Here is a 23491-nt window from a genome sequence, read left to right as displayed (position 1 = left end):
GGTTACCACGTGGACAACCAAACCTACAAGCAGATGTATACCCTAAACATGACAATTCTTACAGCACTTCTTAGAAAAGTGCTGTAAATGACATCTCAATCAAAAATTAAAAATTGCACACTATTCCCTGCCCCTATTTCATAATTTGTTTTAAATTTAAATTTGAATGCCAAATTTAAAAAATCCACAGCAAATAGTGCCCAGTCCCACACCTGGGGAGGGATCAGCTTGAAGGAGAAAGACGGAAGGTCTCCTGCACGCAGCTAAGCAGCAGCGGCGCTGGAGGGCTTGGGTGACACCAGGCTGGTGGGACGGTGACACCCCATCACACTTGTCCCACGGTAAGCAAATGACAGGCACAGTAAGTTGTCAGAACCACGCTGGCTTCAGGAGGAATTGACAGGCAAGACTTTCGAATTTATAAACCAAATTCCTACTCGTGACAGGTGATGAAAGCTGAATTTTTGTAAATGTGCTTTAAGTCTCTTTCTCCCTCATCCCCTCGTTTAAGCAATAAAATCATCTGATTATTTTCTGTTTGGTTTTATAAATCTGTTTCAAAGTCCTTATGAGAACATTATGTTCCCAATGTGAGAATGTTCTCAATGTTGAGTTGTGTTCATGAGAAATGACTTTCTCCTTGTGTTTTAAAAAATATGTGGAAGATCTTCCACCTATCCTGGGTTTACTTGACATTTTGCTTTTTGAAAAATTGGCCTTCTTGGTCGAAACTCAAGGCAGTAATGTTCCACCAAATCTCAACTCTCAGCACCTGCTTGGTGCCACCACATTTGAATGCAAGTCCCCGTTTGTTCATGGCACCCAACAGCCGCCGAGCTGCTGTGGTTTCGGCACTGGCCACCAGAAACCCGAGTTAAGGGTTGGGATCTCTGGAGCAAACAAGGACTGGAAGGAAAATTAAGGGGGAGACTGCCAAGGGGGAGCGGGCGAAGGGGGCCTTGAGGCCCAGTAGCCCCCAGCTCTCCTCTCTCCCTCGGAGAGCATCACAGGATTCAAAGTCCTGGTGCAAAAGGTCACTCCATAAGCATGAAGAGCTGCATCTTAGAATCACAGAATCATAAGATGGTTTGGGTTGGAAAGGACCTTTAAAGGTCATCTAGTCCAACCCCCCAACTTCTTCAACTAGATCAGGTTGCTCACAGCCTCATCAACCTGACCTTGAATGTTTCCAGGGACGGGGCATCTGCCACCCCTCTGGGCCACCTCTGCCAGTGTTTCACCACCCTCATCATAAAAAATTTCTTTCTTATATCCAGTTTGAATCTACCCTCCTTTAGTTTAAAACTATTACCCCTTGTCCTATCGCAACAGGCTCTGCTAAAAAGTCTGCCCCCCCTTCACTGGCATAACCTTAAACAGGCTGAAACAGCACCTTCGAGGGAAAGCACACCAGGATCAGCTGCCAGAGCTCACGTTTAAAGGCTTCTGCTCACATCAGCCAGGTACGAGCTGTTTGCCGGCCGTAAATCTCCCGTTACAGCCTCCTCTGCCATACAGCACACAGGGATTAATAGCAGCTTTCTACTTTTTAGGTTACAGCTGATCCGAGAGTCCCCAGAAGAAAGGGAGAGTTCCCTAAGTAGCATGACTGACAAGACTGCGAAGAGGGAGTTTATTCAGAGCATTATCTAATTCATTCCCCGGCAAAGGAAACTCATCTACTTTTGAGACTTAAAACTTCTAAAGAAAACTGCTATGATCTAAAGAGATTGGCCATAAAACTATTTGTATTGAAAACTTAGCCAGCATGCCTTTAGTGAACTTCATTCATTAACATTCTTCCTGGCAAGGTTTCCATATCTCAGCGTTCATTTTATACTTTAATTTGGTTAGTAGGTCTTTGTTTAATCGTCCTATTGAAAGGAGAACAAAGAAGGTTTAGGTGATACAGTGAAGTAATACACTATATTTTATCTCTGGAAAGCCCAGACAAAGTCAGCAGGCTCTGATACCCTCCGATTCAGGGTTGGTTGTTTTTTTTTTTTTTCTTTCTCTTCCAGGACATTTGGAATCACAAATCAGTTGTGGAGCATAAAGATCCTCACTGTACTTAGCTGCGGACACCTTCAGAAGAGAAACACCTTGTCAAGCAGAGAAATGATGCTTTGAGCACAACATACAGCCCCGAAGGAAGATTATCTCAGGAAAAGCGCATCCCCATTACTCCGGGAATGGATGCTCTGCGTTTATATCTCTGTCCTCCAATAAAAATCAGTAGTCAAGATAGTTTCTTCCATTTCTGAGCTTTGTGCTTACCATCTTGATATTAATGTCATGTTTTTTTCTGGGTGCAAAACTCATTAACACGTTGCAATTTTGCCTAACGACTACCAGGCTTCGCAGCCAGCACCCAGCACTGCCGTTTTCTCCGATGACCTGCAGGCACAGGCTGCGCTAAAGGAGGATTTACAGGATAAAAAGGATAAAAAAACCCCGCCTCGTTTCACAATAAACGGAGCTGCTCCCCAGCCCCAACGTCGGCCGCACGAGCGGGCAGCTCCTGGGCTGGTGTAAGCTGACACAGCTCCAACTGACTCCCAACTGACTCCAGATAATAATCTGGCCCCAGACTAAAGGCAGGATTCAACAAGCTTTTCTCACGGAATAGCTTTTACGCTCTTTTCTTGAATATTTGCTACCAATACTCGCTGTACCGCTTAAATCCACTATGTACAGTGCATCAGTAAAGGGGGGAAAATTGTATCTGTCTTCTCTTGATACCGGGGGCAGATGGCGAGTTGTCTTCTCATCACTGAAAACTTTAATTCTTTACTTTCTAAACTTTTAACCTGTTCTACTCCAACTACCCTTGGATATAGATGCTTTCCAGAGGTAGTGCTCACAACTGACCTTCCTCTGGGATGAAGCTGCCCTCTGAGGCAGGAAAACCATTCAGAGACACTGATGCTCTCCCATGACCTCCGACGAGCAAACCAACCTGCAACCCACCCGCCGTACCATCTTCCCATGGCCAGCGATGTCCAAAACCCCAATCATAAATGGATTCAGAGGAACACAAATGCCCAACCATAAAATCAAGCAGCGAACCAAGGGAGCAGCCCTTGATTTATGGAGAAGAAACACAACCCGTGAAGTTATAGCAGCAAATACAAACATCTGGGGAAGCAGCTTGGGCTTGCTCAGCATTGGGTGGTACGAGGGGCTGTGAGGAAGGCCCACGCCACACGGCTGCTCGGGTGGTCACTATTTTTGGAAGCTGATTATTCTTTTATACCACTGATTCCTGATACACACCAGCGTAAGTGAAAGGGGAGGCAGGCTCTGCACGGCTACGGACCAAGGCTGGCTTCAAACCGATGACCCGGAGGTGAAGGGCCCCTTCTCCCATTACTAATCCCATCAGCCACACAAGCCTCCTGAAAATGATGCTTTGGTTTTATTGCCACGGGGGTCATTTATAAAATCATAAAACCCGGGGTAGGAAACCAACCTGGCGGCAGCAACGCACAAGCATGCATAGAAATAGCTGAACGGCCGTCGAAATGGCAAAGTTCAGCCCTCCCACGGCACCTTGAATAATTTAGTTGATTAAATGTGAGAAGTTCTGATTAACAGAGGGGAGGAGGAAATGGATAAACAACTTACCAAAAGCTAGTTCTTTATTATTGTGACCAGAAATGACCAAAGACTGTGTTTTTTTGTATGTCTGCACATTACACATGGAAAAAAACAAGAATCAGGTTTGCAACATCCAATAATTCAAAATAAAATTTAAAAAAATCAAACTCAAGAACTTTTTGACTGGTAATTAGCAGGGACAGAATATAAATGAGGTGGCATTGAACAAAGAAAGTAACAGTGCACTTTTAATAAACCAATTTCATCCATATCTCCACTGATTTGCAATTTAACAGTTCTATCAGCAAAGCCTCATTTCCCTAACTAGACTGGTACTTTTAAAAACATGACCAATTCATTCTCATTAATATCAATTTGGATGCATTTAAAAAATAACTCTTAATATCTGTGCAACAGGTTAAAGGGCGATATTCTCAAACATCAGATGTTTCTCACTGTATGGTTTAAAGTAGAAATATCCCCAAATTAACCGATGAAGTTTAAAATCGCTTTGGAAACAAAAGGTATTTTTCTTTTTCCAGATTTATTCTTGTATTTTATTTGGCTCTGAGACCCACTGCATTACAATATCTAATACTGCCTTATTTTATTGTTCTTTGCAATTTCCCCCCTCATTTTCAATGGGGAATGCAACTCGTATTCACTTTACCGGGCTTTCCAAGGGGATACACAAAGCAGAGTAATGCATCTTCTGCATGACGCCATTCTGCATCTCCTCCATCTAAACGCCAGTCTGATCGTTTTGGCAAACACACTACCACTTGTTAAAAAAAAAAAAAAAAAAAGAAAAAAGAAGAAAAGCTCAATTCCAGCTACAGATTAACACACTGTAGCTACCATTAAAAGTGCAGAGCCCCCTGGCCTAAGCTCTCAGTTCAGAAGGCATTTAAGCACATGTATAACGAAGTGTGGGAACAGGCTCCTTGAAGGCAATAGGATTACTCACTTCTTAAGAAGTTACCACATGTTTAAGTATCTGAATCGAGGCCTAATTACGGTGCTGGCCGACTCCTCGTGCGTGCGCCACTGGGGCAGATCTCGCCAATCCCTTAAAGCCATAAGGACAGGCGTATGTCGCACGGGCTTTTAATAGCTGCTAGGTTTGTACTCTCAGGCAAACGAAAATAAAAATCCTCAAGCTCTAAAAAATAATTAAAAAAAAAAAGTACTTTATAAATATCGGGTATTTACACGTGTGAAAATCTTTTAATGGGAAGTGTTTTTACACACCAATGAAATGTACAAGCAATGGAAAGGTACATTGACAAAGACTAAAAAACAAAAACCAAAGTATAAAATATATTACAGGTCCACCGAAATAAATTCACATGGAAGAAAAAAATCGACACAATAGAAATTTTTTTTTTTAAAAAATAGAAGATATATCACAAAAGCTTGAACGTGTTTATTTTATGTTAGTACTAAAAATCAAGGAAAAAAGCTTCATATATTCTCATCACAAAAATATTTACCAGCCACTTTTTATTTCCATGTTATGATTATCTGGCTCAGCAGGAGTAGAGGCTGAACTGCATCCAGACTACAGAAATCATTCCAGAAGGTCTCCTCAGTTTACAACTTACGGCAATTTACATTTTCTCCTCCTCTCAGCACCTTACTGCAAAGGTTCAAGAGGGATTAATAACAAATTGAGAAAGAATAGGACAGATATCTGTATTTACAACATTCATCTTTGTTGCTGCCGAGCCACAGGAGCGGGAGCGGTACCATGAACTACCGAAGTCTTCATATCGCTCTGTGCAAATTTCCCTCGGTAGGTGAAAGACAGCATCAGAATGTACCAAAATCCAACCCCCTGGGCTCGGACGGTCTGCGAAACGCAACAGCCCCCAACGGAGAGCATCTCCTCGCCCCTGATTCACTCCAGAGTCATAACCCTAACAGCTGACGACGGAGGGTGAGACACGAGCAGGCTGGATCCCCCCTGCAACGGAGCCAGGGCAGAAGGTGCCACGGCGACCGCGCGACTTCAGTCCCCTGCAAGGTCTTCAGTGTGCCCTGTGCTTCCTCTTCTTGTGTTTTTTATCCTTCTTTTTGTTGGCACACTTGGAGCAGAACCATTGTATCTCTTCCGGGGGTGCAGTCGTAATCCCAACGCAAGGCCTGTGAAGGACAGGAAAATATCGGACCATCTCAGTGGAGTACCATCCGTTTTGTTTCTTACCCAAAGACATTAAACTTTTCAGTGGGAGACAGGATCTGGCCTTCAAATTAAGATAGCAATTATATTATCATCTTAAGGAATAACGATCGAACAGAAACCTAAAAAACACTTGCTTTGAAACAAAAATAAATATATCGAAAGGACACTAAGATAAGAAATGTTATTTTAATAGAAAATATGAGCGCACTTTCAGATATAATAGGCTAGATTTAAAATAATTTCAAATGCTTCTTTAACACACTTGCAAAAAACCTTCTGATTTTATGTAGCTGTTTAAGAAAATGCCTAAAAAGTGATTAATTCCCTCCAACCCTTTTATAAGATTTGACATTTATATTACTGTTCTTACAATGCTTCATAATTTGAAATGTCTATCTGTATACACTATGCTCATAATCCTGTAGTTCTCACAAAACGACCGGAATCAGCAATATTTCCCAGCAGTTTGAAAAACAACTGTTATCACCAATGCCCATTAATTAAAAAGTAACTCTCCTTCACAGCTTAAAATGTGCTTTTTCAAATTCCGGAGAAACAGAGATAAAAATATCTTCCAGATTATTAAATTGGACACAGTAAAGCCATTTAAATATTCCCGGCGTCACAAACCATATAAAAAAAAAAAAAAGGTTTTTAATAATATAGTCCCAATGTGCCAGGGAACGGCAGAAGAGGATGGATGAGAGCAACTTACCAGTGATACCAATCATCGCAGTCATCGCAACCTATCATTGGACTGCCATCATCTGGCTTGTTACAGCCAGGACAGATCCAGATCTGGTTACCCCACTCGTCTCGGATCTGGTGCAAAGAAAAGGAAAGTTAGCTGGTTTTCAGGGCTAAGCAGACAGCAAAATTGACATTTAAAAAAAAAAAAAAGTTTCTTGCTTATCTGACAAAGCTATTCAGCGGTCACTGCTGTCATTTATGAATTCTCTGATCGTAAGTGCTCAGCATTACGTTTTAATGTATTTTTCTACACCATACTTGTTGACAAAAGCATGCATTTTTCTGTATTGTCCTGTAAACCAGTAAAGCCAGTTATACCACCCGACCTAAGCACAGGCATTCGCATATAGCAGCCAGGGCTTAAGGACACAATTCCTTCTCTGTCTATACTATTGCAACTTTTAAAATTCTACCCTATTAATGGCAAGAACAAGCAACGGCAGCCTGCTGTGTAAGATAACAGTCTTATATGCATGTAAAATATACAGTGCCATGTGTATATATTGCCGTATTACTTATTAGCCAAAGTCTTCAACTTCAACTAGCTGATAAGATCAGGATATAAAAAAAGTTGTTACTGAGTAACTTTCCATTCCCCTTATGACATTTATGTCACAGTACAATTTACTAAAGGGTAAACGAGACAAGAGAGGCAGATCATTTACAGTATTAGGCAGCTGCTTACTGGATTTATCATATTCAGAGCTTTATGAAATTTTTTTAATGTTTATATCCTGCTAGACCCATTATTTGTATTTTTAAACTTCAAGTGGTTTCTTTAACAGTCCTTTGGTAAAAACACCATGCAAAATGTCACGAAATCCACCCAAAGAAGTGCAATTAACAAGACAAAGTACAAAATGTCTGGGTTATTACCCTGATTTCATCATTCCTTTATGAAGATTTGCACGTTATCACCGAATCTCAAAAACATAAACGGTTTTGTTCTCGGCTTCTGTGCATTAGTGCATTTACACATATCTAAGGCAATAACTTCTTGCTATCTGTACAGCTTACAAAAATGATATTAAAAAGTAGTAGATGAAAAGCCCCAAATGCTCTTAGGAACAAAAAAAAAGCCACTACACGGTGGTCTGTACATCTTACACCACTTCCCGAAAAATCAATAAGAATGTACCAGAGCTGCAACCAACACATCACTCTTGACTGACTCCTCTTAAACCCCTGATTTTTTTTTTGTGATTTAAGACTAGAAAACACAAAGCCCAGGAATATTAAGCAGGGAACAATCCCCTTCCCAACAGCGAAATGGAGTAGGCAACGTCATACAATAAACTGGATTTTAAAGCTGAATGATTACAATATTCATTCCTATCTATGCATCTAATCTCACATCTGCAAAGTCATTTTAAGTTGGTAAGGAAGCATCTGCTCCGCAGGTAAACTGCCTGCACTCAGCGTGAAGAGGTCCGTAGTCGTTTCTGTGGGGTAATCCTGCTGGGAAGGAGGAGATGCTGTGCCGCGGTGCTGCAGAGAGGCAATGCTGTGGGTTGTTGGGCTGACAGCTACAGCCCTTTACAACCCGCCTGAGCGACCCGGCTGCAGCCACGCCGTCCGCCGGCACGGGCCCTGGCACTCGGCAGGCACCCCATCCACGCTGCTGCCTGCTGTAGGCACCGCTGGTGCCAGGTGCAGGCAGCGCTGCCTGATGCTGCTCCATCAGAAGACAGATACCCTAACTTTTCCAAACTTTTTTCCAGGGAGGATGTTTATCTGCAGAATACCTGTCTCAGGCTTTCAGGGGCTGGAGCGGGACAGGGTGGCCTATAATCACTGAAACTTCTGCCTGTTTGTTAAACAAGAAATTGGAGTGCTGAATGGGGATGTTAAAAATCTTGCGTAACTTCTCATTCCTTAATGAGCTAAGGGTCGTGGAAGGAGGGACAATATGTGATTGCTGAATGCTATTTTAGTACAAACCGCTGTGAGTTAATGATCAGAGCACACTTACTGAGATGCTATCCTACAGGGAGATCCCACATTGTATCTTTTTTTTTTTTTTTTTTAAACTATAAGATCATCCTCCCGTCCTCTCCTGCAGAAGGAAGTTGCGCACCTCTGTCACACCGGCTCCAGTCTTACCTCTAGAAGAGCTTTCCTGTGTGACTTGAGGAAAGCCATTTCATCATTCTGTGCCCTGGATTCCCTTTGTACAAGGGGCTAATAGTTATTAATTATTCCCTTCTTCCTCAACCTCTCTCTCAGCTTTTTGACTTACAAATGTCTCGCATCAGGAGTCTCTCTGCCTGTGCACATAGTTGGATCCTAATGCAGTAAAGCCCTGTTTTCAACTATGTTTTAAAAGAAAGAAATAACCTGCAGCCTATGTGTCCTCTGAATTCTCCATAAGGTGCTAACGGTGTTACCACTGGAAGTACCTAGGAAAATTTGTAGGTTTTCTTTCTTTAAACTAACATCATTTCTAAGTTATTTCCTTTTAATGCTTACTGAAGAAAATGCGATGTAGTATAGTATTTTGGAAATGTTTCTCCCTTAGAGTGAATGTCCAAGCTTCTGGGCACTACTGTAATAGGTAGGAGTGACTCTGCATTTACACCTGTGATACAGAAGGTGAGGATGTGTATCCTGCACCCTAAAGATACGCACAGCCTATGTGCTGTCGTCTAGTGCTGTAACCAACTCGGGGAGTGAAATGTAGCAGCTCTTTAAACAGAGACCAGTAACACGATACAACAGTTTAAGTCTAGCAGGGAGGAGCACCTTTTCCATTAGAAACAGCAGGGTAGATTTACACTAGGAATCATTATAAAAACAGGAATTAAAAACAAAAAGAAAAACCATGCCTACGTTGCAATTAAAGCACAGGAAACTGTCATAAAAACAAGTTTCAGGTGTTTTAAATGGTGAGATTTTTAAACTGCTACCCACTACAGATAAGCAAGGTGTCACCAACCAAGCTGGAACTTAGCCAGGACAGGGAGGATAACAACACTGCTACCGTTGTTAATGGTATCTGCTGCTCTTCAATGACCAGAAACGGTCAGGACTTCCATTTTACATTGCATATAAAGCAGAAATTTTCAGTAGCACAGCAATCCTAGTCCTGCCCAGGGGCATGTTCATGTTCTTTTAGAGAATGTAGCTCCTACATCCCATTGGATGGGAGACTTTTTTAAAGGAATGAAGACGTCTTAATGCTACCAGAGAGAGGCCAAGTTCAGCACATATGTCAAACAGACTAATCAACTGTAGACTAATGAACTATCTACAGACTTCCTGAGATGCACAAACATTTGCAATTTCTGTATGTTGAGGTAACCAGAAAAGAGATTAGTGTACTCTCCACATTTCAAATGAAGGCTCAGTCAAATTCTTGATGCTGTATGAGGGTTTTGTACTTCACCTGACTGACAGCAAAATCTATGGCGAGTTTGACATTTGAGGTTTCAATTCAGCACTTATAAAAGCATCTATAAAAAAATCACCACCTCCAAAAATAAATGCTCTAGCTCAGTTAGCAGAAAATACCAAGTGGGATATAACTGGGCTTGTTAGAAGAAACTTAAACATTGAACTGGGAACACAGGACAAATTCAGTCCAAGTAGTAGTGTTTTAATTAAGTTATTAACCCCTCAAAACACATGCATGGAAGCAAGGGCCAGATAAAGAGTAGCTTGATAGAGCAACATCACAAGCCCAGGTACCATCAGTTTGAGACGATGAGTCACCCAGGAGCTCAACAATTCAAGAGATGAGTGTCGGTGGCACTGGGACAAAGCACGGCAGTATGCGTTACCCTGCGTTACCTACCACGTGCAGTATGCGTTACCTACCACATAAGTACTGACGGTCTCGGTCACCACGCTCCTAACCGGAGCTTTGGAGCCTCCTGCTGCCGAGACAGCTGGAGAGGGCGGTGGGATCAGGACTGGTGAGACGGTAGCCTGTGGAGGAGGAGGAGCTGGAGCTGGAGGAGGGGTGACATGAACAGGAGCTGGTACTGGTGATGGCACGGGTGGAGGTGTTTTGGGCCGGCTCACAGGAGTAGAAGGTTTCGCTTCTGGAGCTGGCACCACTTTGCTGATGACTCTGTAGGACCAAAAATGAGAATCATTAGTTGATGGGAAAGAAAGCAATGATCGATCATGAATAAATATAAAGAAAACAGTGCAGCTAATTCACATCACCTTTGAGTCATCAAAGAGGCTGTTCCAACCCAACACAAGGACTGTTGTCATTGCTACACCCATCCATTGGACAGGATAAAGCACAGAAGCATTACAAAGTGAATGCCAGGACAGCCTGAGCCACTCTATAGGTCGCTGTCATATAAATATTCTCTGTGGCTTTACTAAACCTTGTTTCGTTATGTTTTATTACATTAGCTCAATTTGTGGGAAATACTCTTCACTATGAGGGTGGTGAGGCACTGGCACAGGTTGCCCAGAGAAGCTGCGGATGCCCCATCCCTGGAAGTGTTCCAAGGCCAGGTTGGATCGGGCTTTGAGCAACCTGGTCTAGAGGAAGGTGTCCCTGCCCATGGCAGGGGGGTTGGAACGAGATGATTTTTAAGGTTCCTTCCAACCCAAACCATTCTGTGATTCTATGATTAGAAATGAAAGTTAATCAGCTGTGAACAGCACTGATTTTAATCTTCAAACTGAGAGACTATATCATCCTCTTAAGATCCTACATTAAGGGGTTCTCCAAATATTTGCTAGTTTGGTATTTCTTTCCCCAAATGTTTATGAAATCAGCAGTGGATCTAGTCAGGACAAATAAATGACGCACACTATATACTCAGCAGTTAAAATATTGCTACTTACTCGAGTAGCTGAAGTAGACAGGATGTAGCTCTAGTAAATACACAGTATAGAATCATCTTGCCCAGGAAGGGGGATACATAGAGGACCCAACATTTATTAATGAATGTTGATACACAGTGTTGTTGATGTGCATGCAATTTAACAGACAAGACAGAAAAAGCCCTTACTATAAGGCTCTAGGTTAGAAACATAAAGAGAAGGAAAAGGATGTTTTAGAAAACAAAACAAAAAAAACCCTCAAACAAAACACAGGATAGGTCTATTTGTTTTACCACATTTTGGTAAATCATTTAACTAACTTATTTATATTTGAATGGTAACTGTGGGAGTGCAATTGATTTGTGATGGGACTGTAGGAAGAAGGCGATTTAAAGAAAGGTTAGACATTCCAGAGAGGAGGATATCTTAAGAATGCAAAAAACAGAGACATCAGTAGGAAAACCATGACGAAAATCAAATCGCAACAACTCCTGAGAACCAGGAAAGTCCAGCTCCACCATCAATGGGAATTTTACATTCAACTTTAGAGTTTACTGCAGCTCTCTTACAATATTCAAAAGGCAGTATCACTACGATCGGAAACATGGTCTGCATTTCAAGTCAATAATCCAAGCCACCATTTGAGAAAGGCTTGGAATCATACAGTATTTAATGCTTGGCTGAGATAACAGTGTTTTTCTCCCAAGATATGCCACTTGCACTACTAAATCAGAACTACGGCAAGTTATAGTAAAAACAGACTTAGTAAAAGGAAACAGAGCAATGGGTTTGGTGTTCCTGCCTAACCTGCCAACTGTAGCATCACACCTACCTCCGAGACCTACCATGAGCAACTAGGGGAAGAAAACCAAAACTAAGGAAGTTTAGAACCTTAGAGCGGAGCAGAATCTCAACGGCGTTAGATGATTTTCCATGAGCAACACTGAAGGCAGTCACACCACTTGATGTCCTAGTGATTGTTTCAGGTACCTAATCTGGGAGCTCAGGCTCTTTATATATGTCAGTAAGGTGCTAGACTGTGAGTCAAAGTGCAAGACTCATAACTTAGATGGTCTGGGACTTGCAAAAGGAAGGAAGTCCTATTATCAGGCCATCCTGGGAGCAATCTACACATCAAATCCAGCCTCTCTCTCCTGTTAGTGGGGTACATCTGAGAAGCCGCTGTTATCCCCCACCAAGAAAGTTTTCTCTTTGGCTCTTGAATGCCCATGATGTGTTTCTGGTTCAACGAAGGTCTTAGTGCGTGGCTCCCTGGGGCTCCTGCCAGACTGGCCACCCCGACTCAGATGCTTATTCTGTGCCTTCCTCCTTCCACTGCTCCCACAGAGAGCCCTGGCTCCCAACGCTGAACACCCAAGACTGTGGTTGGTGGCAATACTCCCATGGTTTCCAAAGTTACCCTCACGACTTGAGAGCCACCTCTCTATAAAAAAAAATCTTAGCAATAATAAAAGCGAGGAGAGGGACAGACAGCAAAATATTTGGCAGAGCAAAAGTCATTTGGATGGTTTCAAACATCATTACCCCTTCATTCCCCGCCTCCCTCTTCTACCCCCTCCAAGTAAACAAAGTCCTGCTATGAGTTCTTCAGGGAGTCAACCCTCCCTGAGTCTAGACTAGGAAATGTATTAGCTAATAGGATTTTAAACACAACTTTGCACACAGTGTAAACAGTTTTAAAGAAGTATTAGCTAATATAATTTGAATAAGAGTGACCATGCCCAGCTAACATATGAAATTAAATTACACAGCTTCTTGGTCTAGATAAAGCCAGGTTCTCCTCCTGAACAGGGTCTTCGAAGCCAGGCTGCTAATAACTGCAGAAGCTGCAAGGAACATCACATATGAAATCTTCCAAAACTACAAATATTCATTAGCGGGCGATGCACTCGTCGATTGGCTGGTTTGCTTGAAGTGTGCAATTAGGACATGTTCAGTATATAGGGCAGCTTGTTTATCTTGATTTTAGAGCTCAGTTATCAAAACAGGAGATCGGCATTTCGGAGCATGCTTGGGCCTACCACTCCCTTGAGCTAATGAAGTCCAGAGACTTTAGACTCCAGAGTGGAGAAATGAATGGCTTTGTGTTACACCATTAGAGGTAATGGAGTAATCTCAGCGAGGGTGGTTTAGCCTGTCCTCCATCCTGAAGAAGGGGCTGCGTACATGGCAATACGGAGGTGGGGAGAAATCAAAGGGAAATAGCAGTCCCATGACTAATAATTAATGTTACTTCAGACTTGGAGAGAAACCTGATATCAAAACACTATGTAAATGATGGCAAGATTTATGAGCTCTATTTTACAGACAGCAAACGTGAGGCACAGAGCACGCTGCAAGTAGGTGGTACTCACTACAGCAAAGCTTCGATCCTCCTAGTACCTAGGTCCCTGCTAGGATTTAAACTCTACGTTTGGACATCACCATACATGTATTGTTATCTTCTTTCCCAAATGCGTTTTTCACATGCTTCCAAAATCAGCACTTGCATATGAAAAGTCTGCAAGTACAATACTAAATAAGACATAATTTCACCTCCTTCCCCACCCCAATTCAAAAACTCTAAAACTAAGGATGGATTAATATTTTTTGAGGTAATCAAACACAAATGAACATCAACCACCATCAACACACTCAGGGGCCTGAGACAAGAATTACACTTCTCTGCAGGCTGCTTGCCTGACAATATATCACAAACATGTTCTACGCTGAAAGATAAAAAGTCAATTAAAGTTGTTTTTGAATCAAAATAGTTCCTCCAGAATGAAGGGGTGTGAGAAAACCCTTGGAATAGATGTGGTAATAAGACCCTCCATAAATCATCACTAAAGGTTACCATTCCCTTTAAAAAAAAAAAACAGAATTAATGTAAACATTGTGTATCTGGTTGTGTCCAATGTAAATTCACTTTGGATTTTTTTTTAAATACTAGCAGAAACTGTATTTCTTACAGAGCTTGTGCATTTATAACTGAATGCATGTATTGATACACCTCTTCATAATGGTAGAGCGAATGAAAACCCATTTTCATCATTATTCTGGGGCAATCACCCTGTTCACAGCTACAGATCCAAACCCAAACAGGATGAAAACGAATTGTCGGCTTGCAGGCGAAGTGCAAATTCTACCAAGATTTTAAGCGTCGTGACAGTTCAGTTGGTTTATAATCGGCTCTAACTGGCATGAGCTGTAACATGCTACATCTGAAGCAAAATGAGGCTCCAAGGTGTGAAATCGTTTCCTATCTTTGGAAGTAATTTATTTGATTTCATTCTGATCCTTACGGCTGAAAGCCCCATTGACTGCTTCATATAAACACAGGGAAAAGACGTGCACCAAAAGGAAATGGCTTTTCAAAAATAGGATATGAGCCACAGGGCTGAATGATTGCTATGGGTGATGAGCTCCAAAAAAATGCTGTATCAGTACTTCGGAAGGTCTAGTGAAAAATCACAGCAATCTTCGTTTCTCAGAGGCAGAGCTCCATAGAAGCTGTTTCTCTGCCCAAAGGAAAAACAGCATTTGGAAAGTCCTAATTTCTGAACCCGTGTCCCATTTTTGAGCAAGGAGCAGGAGCTAAAGGGGTCTTTGTACGCAGGAAAATGACACCATCAACTGCACTGACATAATTAAAACTAATACAACTCGGATTACTACGAGCGATATTATTATCTATTAGTACTGATATTCCCTTATTGATGTAAGTTCCTCGACGCTAGAAAGTTAAGTGATGTAACTATTTTATTACTGAAAAATCTCACACCTGGAACTGAGATTGTTGTACCAGAAAAAAAACGAAATACTCTAAAACCTATGGGTAAGAGTGTCAAAAACACCCAGGGGAATTAGGAAGATTTCCATATGGTTTAGATTCTTCACAGATTAGAGGTGATTTTGAAAATTTTATTTCAACCCTGGAGGAGAATCAGTGTAATTTAAGCTCTGTAATGTAGGCTAATTCCCATGTTACTTTTAGAAAGGGAAATTTAGTTTTTATCTCTTATGCCCTGCTGAATATTTTATTCTGTGCAAACAAGTCATATTGGCAAATACAAGCTCCACAAATACACGCTATGACCAACTCTTGCGTTTGCAGAGTCCCAAAATGTATCAAATCTCCAGCGGAGCCCCTAGCAATTTTGCAAATGAAAAGACTTCGGTACTTAAACTTGAAATTAAAAAAATATAAATATTTTCATGTGATAAATTGCCTGCAGTGTGATATTCTTCTCTCTCAAGGAAAATGAACTTTGAACACTTATTCCAAGAGATCATCCATTTTTGTGGACACTGCCCGGTCTCATACAAAGGGAACAACTTCCACGTAAGCGTGTTGACCTTCAGTGGTGCACATGGAGCTCATCAGCCCATTCTCCATTTCATCACTGTGGCAAAATCCCACAAACATCCCTTCCTGGGCAAATGAGTCTAGTGATGTTGCAGACATCGTGTCACCTAATCCCATTCACAAGTTTATTGACCTTCATCTTAAAACCAGTTAATCTTTTTGTCCCCACCATTACCCTGTTGCAGGATCTCACTGCTGTGGTGGCACAGCAACCTCTTCTAATTTCCAGCCTACATTCATAGCCAAATAATTCCCATTTGTTTTTGTGCCAACATTGTTCTTTAGCTTAAATAGCCTTCTCCCTCCGAAATGTTTACTTGCCTGATGTATTTGTAGCCAGCAATCATATCCCCTCTTCACATGCTAGACTAAACACACAAAGTTGCTCTCCTCTCCCATCATAATACAGACTCTCCTGTGCTCCTCCTAACAGTGCTCCCAGCCCTCCTCTGCACCTGCCCTTCCCAATTCATCCTTCCTGAATACAAGCTGCCTTAAAGAACAGAATATAACTTTTCAGATGAAGTATCAACAGGTTCTCATATGATGGCCAGGACACTTCCACTCTCTCTGCTAAAATTACCTCTTGTAACGCATCCTACGGTCACATTTATATCATGTTGGCAAGTCTGTCATTCTGTGATCAACTAACGATCCCTCACCCACTTAATGCACCTACCCGAGCGATACACCTACTGATCAGCTCTTTACTTCTGGCTAAAGTTTCCAGTGGTACACTTCGAATGCAAAGCCTTAACTGCAATTTTTCATTTCCTGAATTAAATACCATTTTTTTCCCTTCTATTCAAGTGGATCCAGTCTTTCCAGACAATGATCAGATCCTCATTTGTACTGACATGGTCCTTCAACCTTACTGCCAACAGAAACCATCAGTGTTCTACCTCCTTCTGTGACAAAATTTTAAATGAAATTATTAAATCAAACCAGTCCTGAAATACATCCTTGAGCATGCTCACTAGTACCCTCCTCTCTGGTTAGATAAGCTCTCTTACAACTCTCAGTTGCTATCTTCCTTTGAGCCAGTTCCTTACTACTGAGCAGTTCCTCTGCTAATCCCATCTTTGCCAGCTTCACTATGAATGTTCTGTGTGAGAGTATTAAACGCTTTCCCAAAATCCAGTTCGGATTTGCCATCTTTTATTCATCCAGAAGAGAGCATCTCTTCTCCCAATGGCAGGACAGATGTCAACTTTATTCCAGCTGTGCACGTCTGAGTGTCCCACCTCTTCTCCACCGCAGCTGAGACTCTCCCTTGGAGGGGAAGCGATTTGATCCTGCCCGCAGCGATGGCTTCCCCAATCCAGCAGAAATCACTTAGCAGTGGGAGGTGGAGGCAGCTGCTCTCAGCATTGGTGATGGAAACAGATACCTGAGATGCAGGGCAAAAAATCAGCCACTGCCAGCCACATCTCTCGCAGGGTCTGCCAACTGGACTGGGTTAACCTAGAAAATCAGTTGCTTTATCAAAGATTGATATCAAGCCTGTTGGTATGGCTCACTTCCCTTTTGTGTTTTATTCCATTACTTCCAAGCCTTTAATCAGCCCTTCCTCCAAAATCTGTTTTATAACTATGTGTACTGCTGTCACCAGGTGTCTAGATTACTTTTCTTTTCTTCCCTTCTTCAGCACTTCTATTTTTTCTATTATTGATTAAAAATAGATTTAACAAACATTGTATTTTAAAATAAAAAGAAATGCATTAAAAATTACTTGTCACTGAGTCTCCAAATTCATGACCCAGTTCTTCTAGAACGTGGGAGAAAGATTATCCCATTCCTTGATTTCAGTGTGTGAAGGTCCCTGTATTTTGCTTCCCTTTCCATTATGGCCATTTCCACCGCTGTCAACCTACTGCTGTTACCTGTCTTGTCCTCGTCCTCAGTAAAGGAGAGGATGAACATAGGATCAGAAGGAAAGTATTCGTATGTTCCTGGCTCACACCTATGTTATCCTTCACCTTCTCCCTGTCTTAATTTCCATGGTTCTCCTTCTTCCCTTCTTTTCCTATTTGCTCAATATCCTTCACAACATTTAATGCAGTTTGACTTCTGCCAAGCCTGACTTCACCTCCACAGTATTTCGCCTTGAAGACGTAACTTCTTTGCTAACAGTCCTTTTCTCCTAGAGGTACGACGCTTATTCCCAGTGTTCTTGTGGAAGGAGTTATTCACACAATTCACTCTGTAGCCATTTTGCTACAAGTGCCCCCTTCCCACAGGCAGAAAACATCACTTTTAAATCCATTAGGTCTGCAGTCCAGCTGACATTTCTAGCTAACTCCTTTGGTTTATGGACATCTACACTCTTGAAATTGAATTGCAGGTTTTCTACTGTTTATTTTTCCATTACTTTAAGTGAAACAGAGTTCTGCCCTTGGCCTCCACCCTCCGTATCTGTTAAACCAGGGTATTTCTCCCAACAACCACAAACACCTTTCTGCCGATGACTCCTAAATCTCCCTCCCATTCTTTCTCACCATTCTGACTTACATCTCCAGATGGTTCATCGCCAGTCTGACAAAACAAAACTGAGCTGGTAGCGTGGCGTCTTGCTATCTTTCATCTTCTTTTCTCTCTTATCATCAATAACAAGCTGCTCAGAGCTTCGATGTGAAAACCACCTGGCATTATCCCCTTCTGCTGAGCTCTCAACAGCAAAACCAGAAGCTGGTAAAACATGTTTATGCCAACGAGCTCTTTGCAAACTTTCTCTTACGTGTTCCTTGCAAACTGCCCTTTATTGTCATTTGTTTTGGGAAATGTTATGGGATGCATGATCTAGAAGCTTGCCCATAAACCAATCCTACATCTACCCCCTTTAATGGAAACAAGTGTAGAAAATGAATTTTATTAACTCTCAGAAAATGACACCAGCATGGGTTTAGAAACCTCTAAAACTGTAATTTCCAGCTTGTTACTGAGAAATGTTTTTGAAAAAAACAAGTGAGCCGCTCCGTCCTGAACTTGGAAGCTCTGTACAGCAAAAGATCAATTGCTCCCAGGACAATTTTACTAAATTCAGGTAGGACCATCTTTTTCCTTTGTGTCTATGGATGGCTACTTCTCTGTGGCCCTCTTGTCCCACGTCCAGCTCCCAGGACTACAACATGAATCCTTGGGTCTATATAGTTCCCTCACTTTTGTTTAAAAACTTCAATAAAAGAGTGAATAAAAAGAAGCACCTCTGTCAAAGACAAGAACAAATCAGTACCTGTCTCTTGCAGTCATCTTCTACGGAGGCAAAGTTTATTTTTTAAACAAATACCCATCTGCCTTTCTAATCTTTCACACGTATTTGATCAGTTTCTGTTGCGCTTTATAAGGACAGCTGCTCATGCCCATTTACACAGGCAATTCACTTACATGTCTAAACCTGCCTGAAGTATTTTTCTTTTTTTTTTTTTTTTATTTGCAGCATACAGTATACAATTTTTTTACTCTTGAGCAATAAGCAGCAAAATCAAAGAATCTCACAGTAAGTTGTTTTGTTTTCTAATGACTCAAGCCTTTTTATGGATTCACTTTTGGAGTCATCACCCAATGCGGCCAGCAGCAAAATGAAAATAATTTGCCACAGCCTACCACCTACCATAAACAGGATGAATAATTAGTTGGGGTGGCTTCAGTAATTAAAAAAAAAAAAAGAGAAGAAAAAAGCTAAGGACTACATCTGAAGTTGGAAATAGCTCACACTCAAGGAAGAAAAAACTCTTCTAAATCACCTCTAGAGATATAAACAAAAATGATCATTTACTTGTTTTGGTAAAAGGGATATAGTATTCTTCACTTTTTTTTCATGTCAAAGCTGCAGTCCTGCAGCGAGGGAGAGGCTGGGGAACCTCCACTGAAGTGAACGAGACTTTTGGATGGATACAAGACCACACATGGGGATTTTACTGCAGGATCGGGGCCAATATGTTACACTGAAAAAGAACAATCGGGAAAGGGATATGAATCATACCTGAAACAATATCTTCATTAAAATACATTCAGCATTTAAAAAGGCATTGAAAATCAGTCCTCCAGCTCTTATAATTCAAAAGACTACAGAACAGAAAAATGCGGGTATGTATACACACACACAAACACACACACAGACTTTTGAAAGCTGTAAAGATCACTGGAATTCCTTAAGCACACCTCTGCAGCCTTGGAGAGGAGCAAGATCATTTTTCACGACTCTGCCTCCTCACTTAGGTGGTCTATTGATCATATCAAAAATGATTCCACCATCACACGCTCTTTTCTGTCTCACAGCCAAAGTTGGATTGACACCCAGAGCATTAGTTCTGTTAATGGACAGTTAACATGGTCTTTCTCTGCTAAGTGCTACACTGTAAAATAACTCGGATACCCATTAGTCCTGCAATAAACAGACTTTCACTGCCCGGACTCTATTGTTTAGTTTTCCCAAACAGTGGTTTACCCTTCTACATTTTTCTCCCTGAAGTATCACTTTTTCCCTCCTATTTAATTCCACAGTAAGTTCTCCTCCAAAGCTTTCTGTTGAATAAGCAACGTCTCGCAGGGTAACCAACACCGCCCACAGCTGTGTCCCACAATAGCCCCATGCTGCTTGCATTACGTCTTTCGGAGGATTTGGTCACGGTGCCTTAACTGCTCCAAACACTGCTCTTATTCATAAAAACGTGCGGAAGGAGGGGCTTCCAGCAGGATTCCTTTACCTGTTTCCCCACCACAAAACAGTGAAATAAATGGAATGGGTCATGAGCTACTTGGCTGGTAATGCAAACCTACGGCTTGACAAGTCAATAAAAAGCCCATCCTTTCCTCCCCAGCCACACGCAGGGAGCCAAGGCTAGAGGCAAACAATTTGGATATGCCTACACAGGGAGGTTAATGAACCCCATTATTCAGCTGTTGTGGGCAAACACTATGAAGACAGTAATCTAAATTATCAAAGTCTGAGTAGCTCTCCACTAAATAGCACCCAAAGTTCAAACGTTTCTTCACACGGTCTGATTTATCCGTACGAGAATAGCCCTATTAAAAATGAGAGATCCTGAATATCCACCAAAGATGATACCGTGAAAGTGAGATGCATTCTTGGAAACGACATAAGGCAGAATTCTAGTTTAATTGAAGCTAATAGCAAAATCCTGTCTTAGACATCTAGCTTTTTTTTCACAACTCCCAGTGAGTTTGAGCAGTTTTAAAAAACACATATTCATCTTACAGCAGCAACTACAGATCCCCAGTGAGCTTAGGGGAACACCAACACAGTCCTTGCCTGATTTCTTGTCTTCAACCAGGTCAATAAAAAGCATATCGATGGATTTGCTAATACCTTCTTCTCTCCTCCCTTGGTGCCATTACCTTTTTAAAGTCTGACTGTGTATGTGTGTGTGTACAAGAAAATTCAACCTCTGGAGAGTTTGCAGCTCAACTGTTAGTAAATTAAGCTTGTTGCAGATAGAAGATCCATCACTTAGGCATTTGGTTTTGGAGAACATTACCCTATAATAAACTTGGTGGCACTCTGCATGCTGCAGGTTAGATAATAAAGTTTTACAGAATTTCAAGAAATGTGACTAAAGAACTGTTTTACTGCAATTCTGTTGCCCAACTGCGGTTGCACTTAAAATAACAAATTCTTGAGCAAGTAGCAGTGATGACTCAAACCATGTACATTTATCAAAAATAAACTTCTCCAACAGTCCAGCTGTGTTTCAGGTAGGGTTATAGCTTCAATGTGGAGATTTTCTCAAGCTACATTTCCTTTCAAGCTTCCACTTTTTCAGACACATACTATTTTGCCAACTTATAAAAATATGTACTATGAGCACCTTATTGTGATAAAAGTTCTTAGATGGGCAATTACAGAAACTCAGTGTAATAGAACAGAAAGCAACAGGACAGGTTCTGCTGTCCTCTTGTCCCAAAAGTATGCTCTCGGTCACAAATATTACACAGAGAGGTCACATCTACTGGTCACAAAATAATTTCGTCTATATATATGCCACTTGGCTTTGAGATTCCCTACAAAGAATGTCAGTTAGCTATGCGGGTGGCTTTTGTCATGGGGTTATCATGCAGTCTGGTGAGCCTCCAAACGAACATAAGTTAGGCCTTGGACTGATAATATCCTACCAAGCGATAAAAAGCTTTAGTAGAGTCAATTAAATATCTGGATAACAAAACTTCTTCTATCCCTTAATCCTGTTAGGATTTTATTTTACAATCCACAGGTTATTTAAGATACATTTTTTATAAACGCATATCCACACATATCTGAGCACGTGTGCAATTTGTTTTTGGAGAAAGTCACATATCTACTCACTTTAAAAATATGTAAGACAAGGGGCAACTTCATTAGAGTGGCAGGTCAGGTTTACACGTTAAACACACTTAAAATGCTTGTCTTCCCTTCTCATGTCTGGTTTTCCAGGGTTTTCCCTGCTGATGGCAGAGCTATGATAGAATGCAGCACGAATCTGGAGCAAAAGCACGGTATTTTAAGGTAAATTTGGAGATGCGATTTCACAAAAAATATTTATCCTGCTTCAAAGTCACAGAAGCACTGGAACAGCACCAGCGAGTGGCACTCTGCTTTGTGGTCTGGCACTAGTGTCAGAAGCCACATGTTTTTTCTTAAAAACTGTATTTAAATGTAGAATAGATTTATCTGAAGTATTAAAAATTACAGCACATACTTTTGCTGAAGTTTATGTCAACTGTGGTAGTAGCTGGAATGTCAACACCTCATCAACAGATATGGTTTTAAAAAACTTATGTGTATGAAAAATGATTGTGCTTAGGAAAAATAACTAGACAAAAAGAAACTATGATGCAATTGAATAAAAGTATTAAATTCTGCTCATCATTTGCAGCTGATTTAAAAGTCTATACTAGCTGTGGTTTTTTATTTTGTTTTGTTTTTTTAAAAAAAGATAGCATCTCTAGTTCCTTCCTATACTAACTCAGTTAGCCATCTACCTTGATAACACTGGAGTGGAAAAAAAAAAAAACCAGTGAAAAACCCTTCCAACATATCATTCAAATCATATCTAAAAAGGTGGTCATAAATATTTTAGAACCCAAGCAAACTAATAAGAGCTAGACCCATTAAGGATAAGATCTTTTACAACAAATTAAATAAAACAATTTATTGAAGCCTGGACTTGAGATAAACTAGATTTACTAGCTGACCTTTTATTCATTTGAAGAACAAAATTAGCTCTAATTGCATTAGAATGGAATCCAGTAAATTTCTTCTAATGTGGCATCCATGCAAGTATTGCTGTAATTGTTTACAACTAAGATGGAAATGCTTTGATTATAATCTACTTTCTTCTTGTTTTACTGTGCAGTTAAAACACTTGCAAAAAACCCTAAAGTAGAACAATTTTTCCAATACTGGTTTCTCCATCCTTCAGCAACAGCACATTTTCACGTCTATTAACCTAATGTTATTAATAGCTGTCTCTCTTGAAAGCTCTTGTGTGTTTTAAGAATATTTGCACACCAGACAAGCTCGAATGCAGAGATCACTTTGAATCTAGGAGCAATACGTACTCGTATTCACAGAAACAAGAAAGAGGGAGACTTCTCTGCCACTACCATCACTGCTTTGTATGATGGTCCAAGCAGAGGAGCCAAGAAGCAAAATGATAAACTGTTTGCTACACTGCAAAGGCATTTTCCTTACCACCGCTGCATTATTTGAGTAAACTTGTGTTGCTGTCGTTGTGCTGTGTTTATGGGGTGATGTGAACCTCCATTTCAAGCACCATCAACCTGACACTTTTTCTTCAGAC

The 23491-nt window shown here is 41.1% G+C and overlaps 1 protein-coding gene across 1 annotated transcript in view; it reads right to left on the bottom strand.

The window, feature by feature from the left end:
• Positions 1 to 4800: 4800 nt before the first annotated feature.
• Positions 4801 to 23491, bottom strand: part of TAF3 (TATA-box binding protein associated factor 3) — a 116092-nt gene continuing 97401 nt past the window's right edge. Inside the window, exons 5-7 of the mRNA XM_009462624.2 lie at positions 10352 to 10607; positions 6501 to 6607; positions 4801 to 5745 (exon numbers count right to left, since the gene is read on the bottom strand). Of these exons, the coding sequence (XP_009460899.2) occupies positions 5631 to 5745; positions 6501 to 6607; positions 10352 to 10607 (478 nt within the window). The 3' untranslated portion in view covers positions 4801 to 5630. The remainder of the gene's footprint in view (positions 5746 to 6500; positions 6608 to 10351; positions 10608 to 23491) is intronic.

Source organism: Nipponia nippon, unplaced genomic scaffold, assembly GCF_047370975.1.
Source record: "Nipponia nippon isolate SJK-2023a ecotype South Korea unplaced genomic scaffold, ASM4737097v1 scaffold_3, whole genome shotgun sequence".
NCBI lineage: Eukaryota > Metazoa > Chordata > Aves > Pelecaniformes > Threskiornithidae > Nipponia > Nipponia nippon.
Note: the sequence above shows the minus strand (reverse complement) of the source record. Positions and strands in the feature narration are given on the sequence as shown.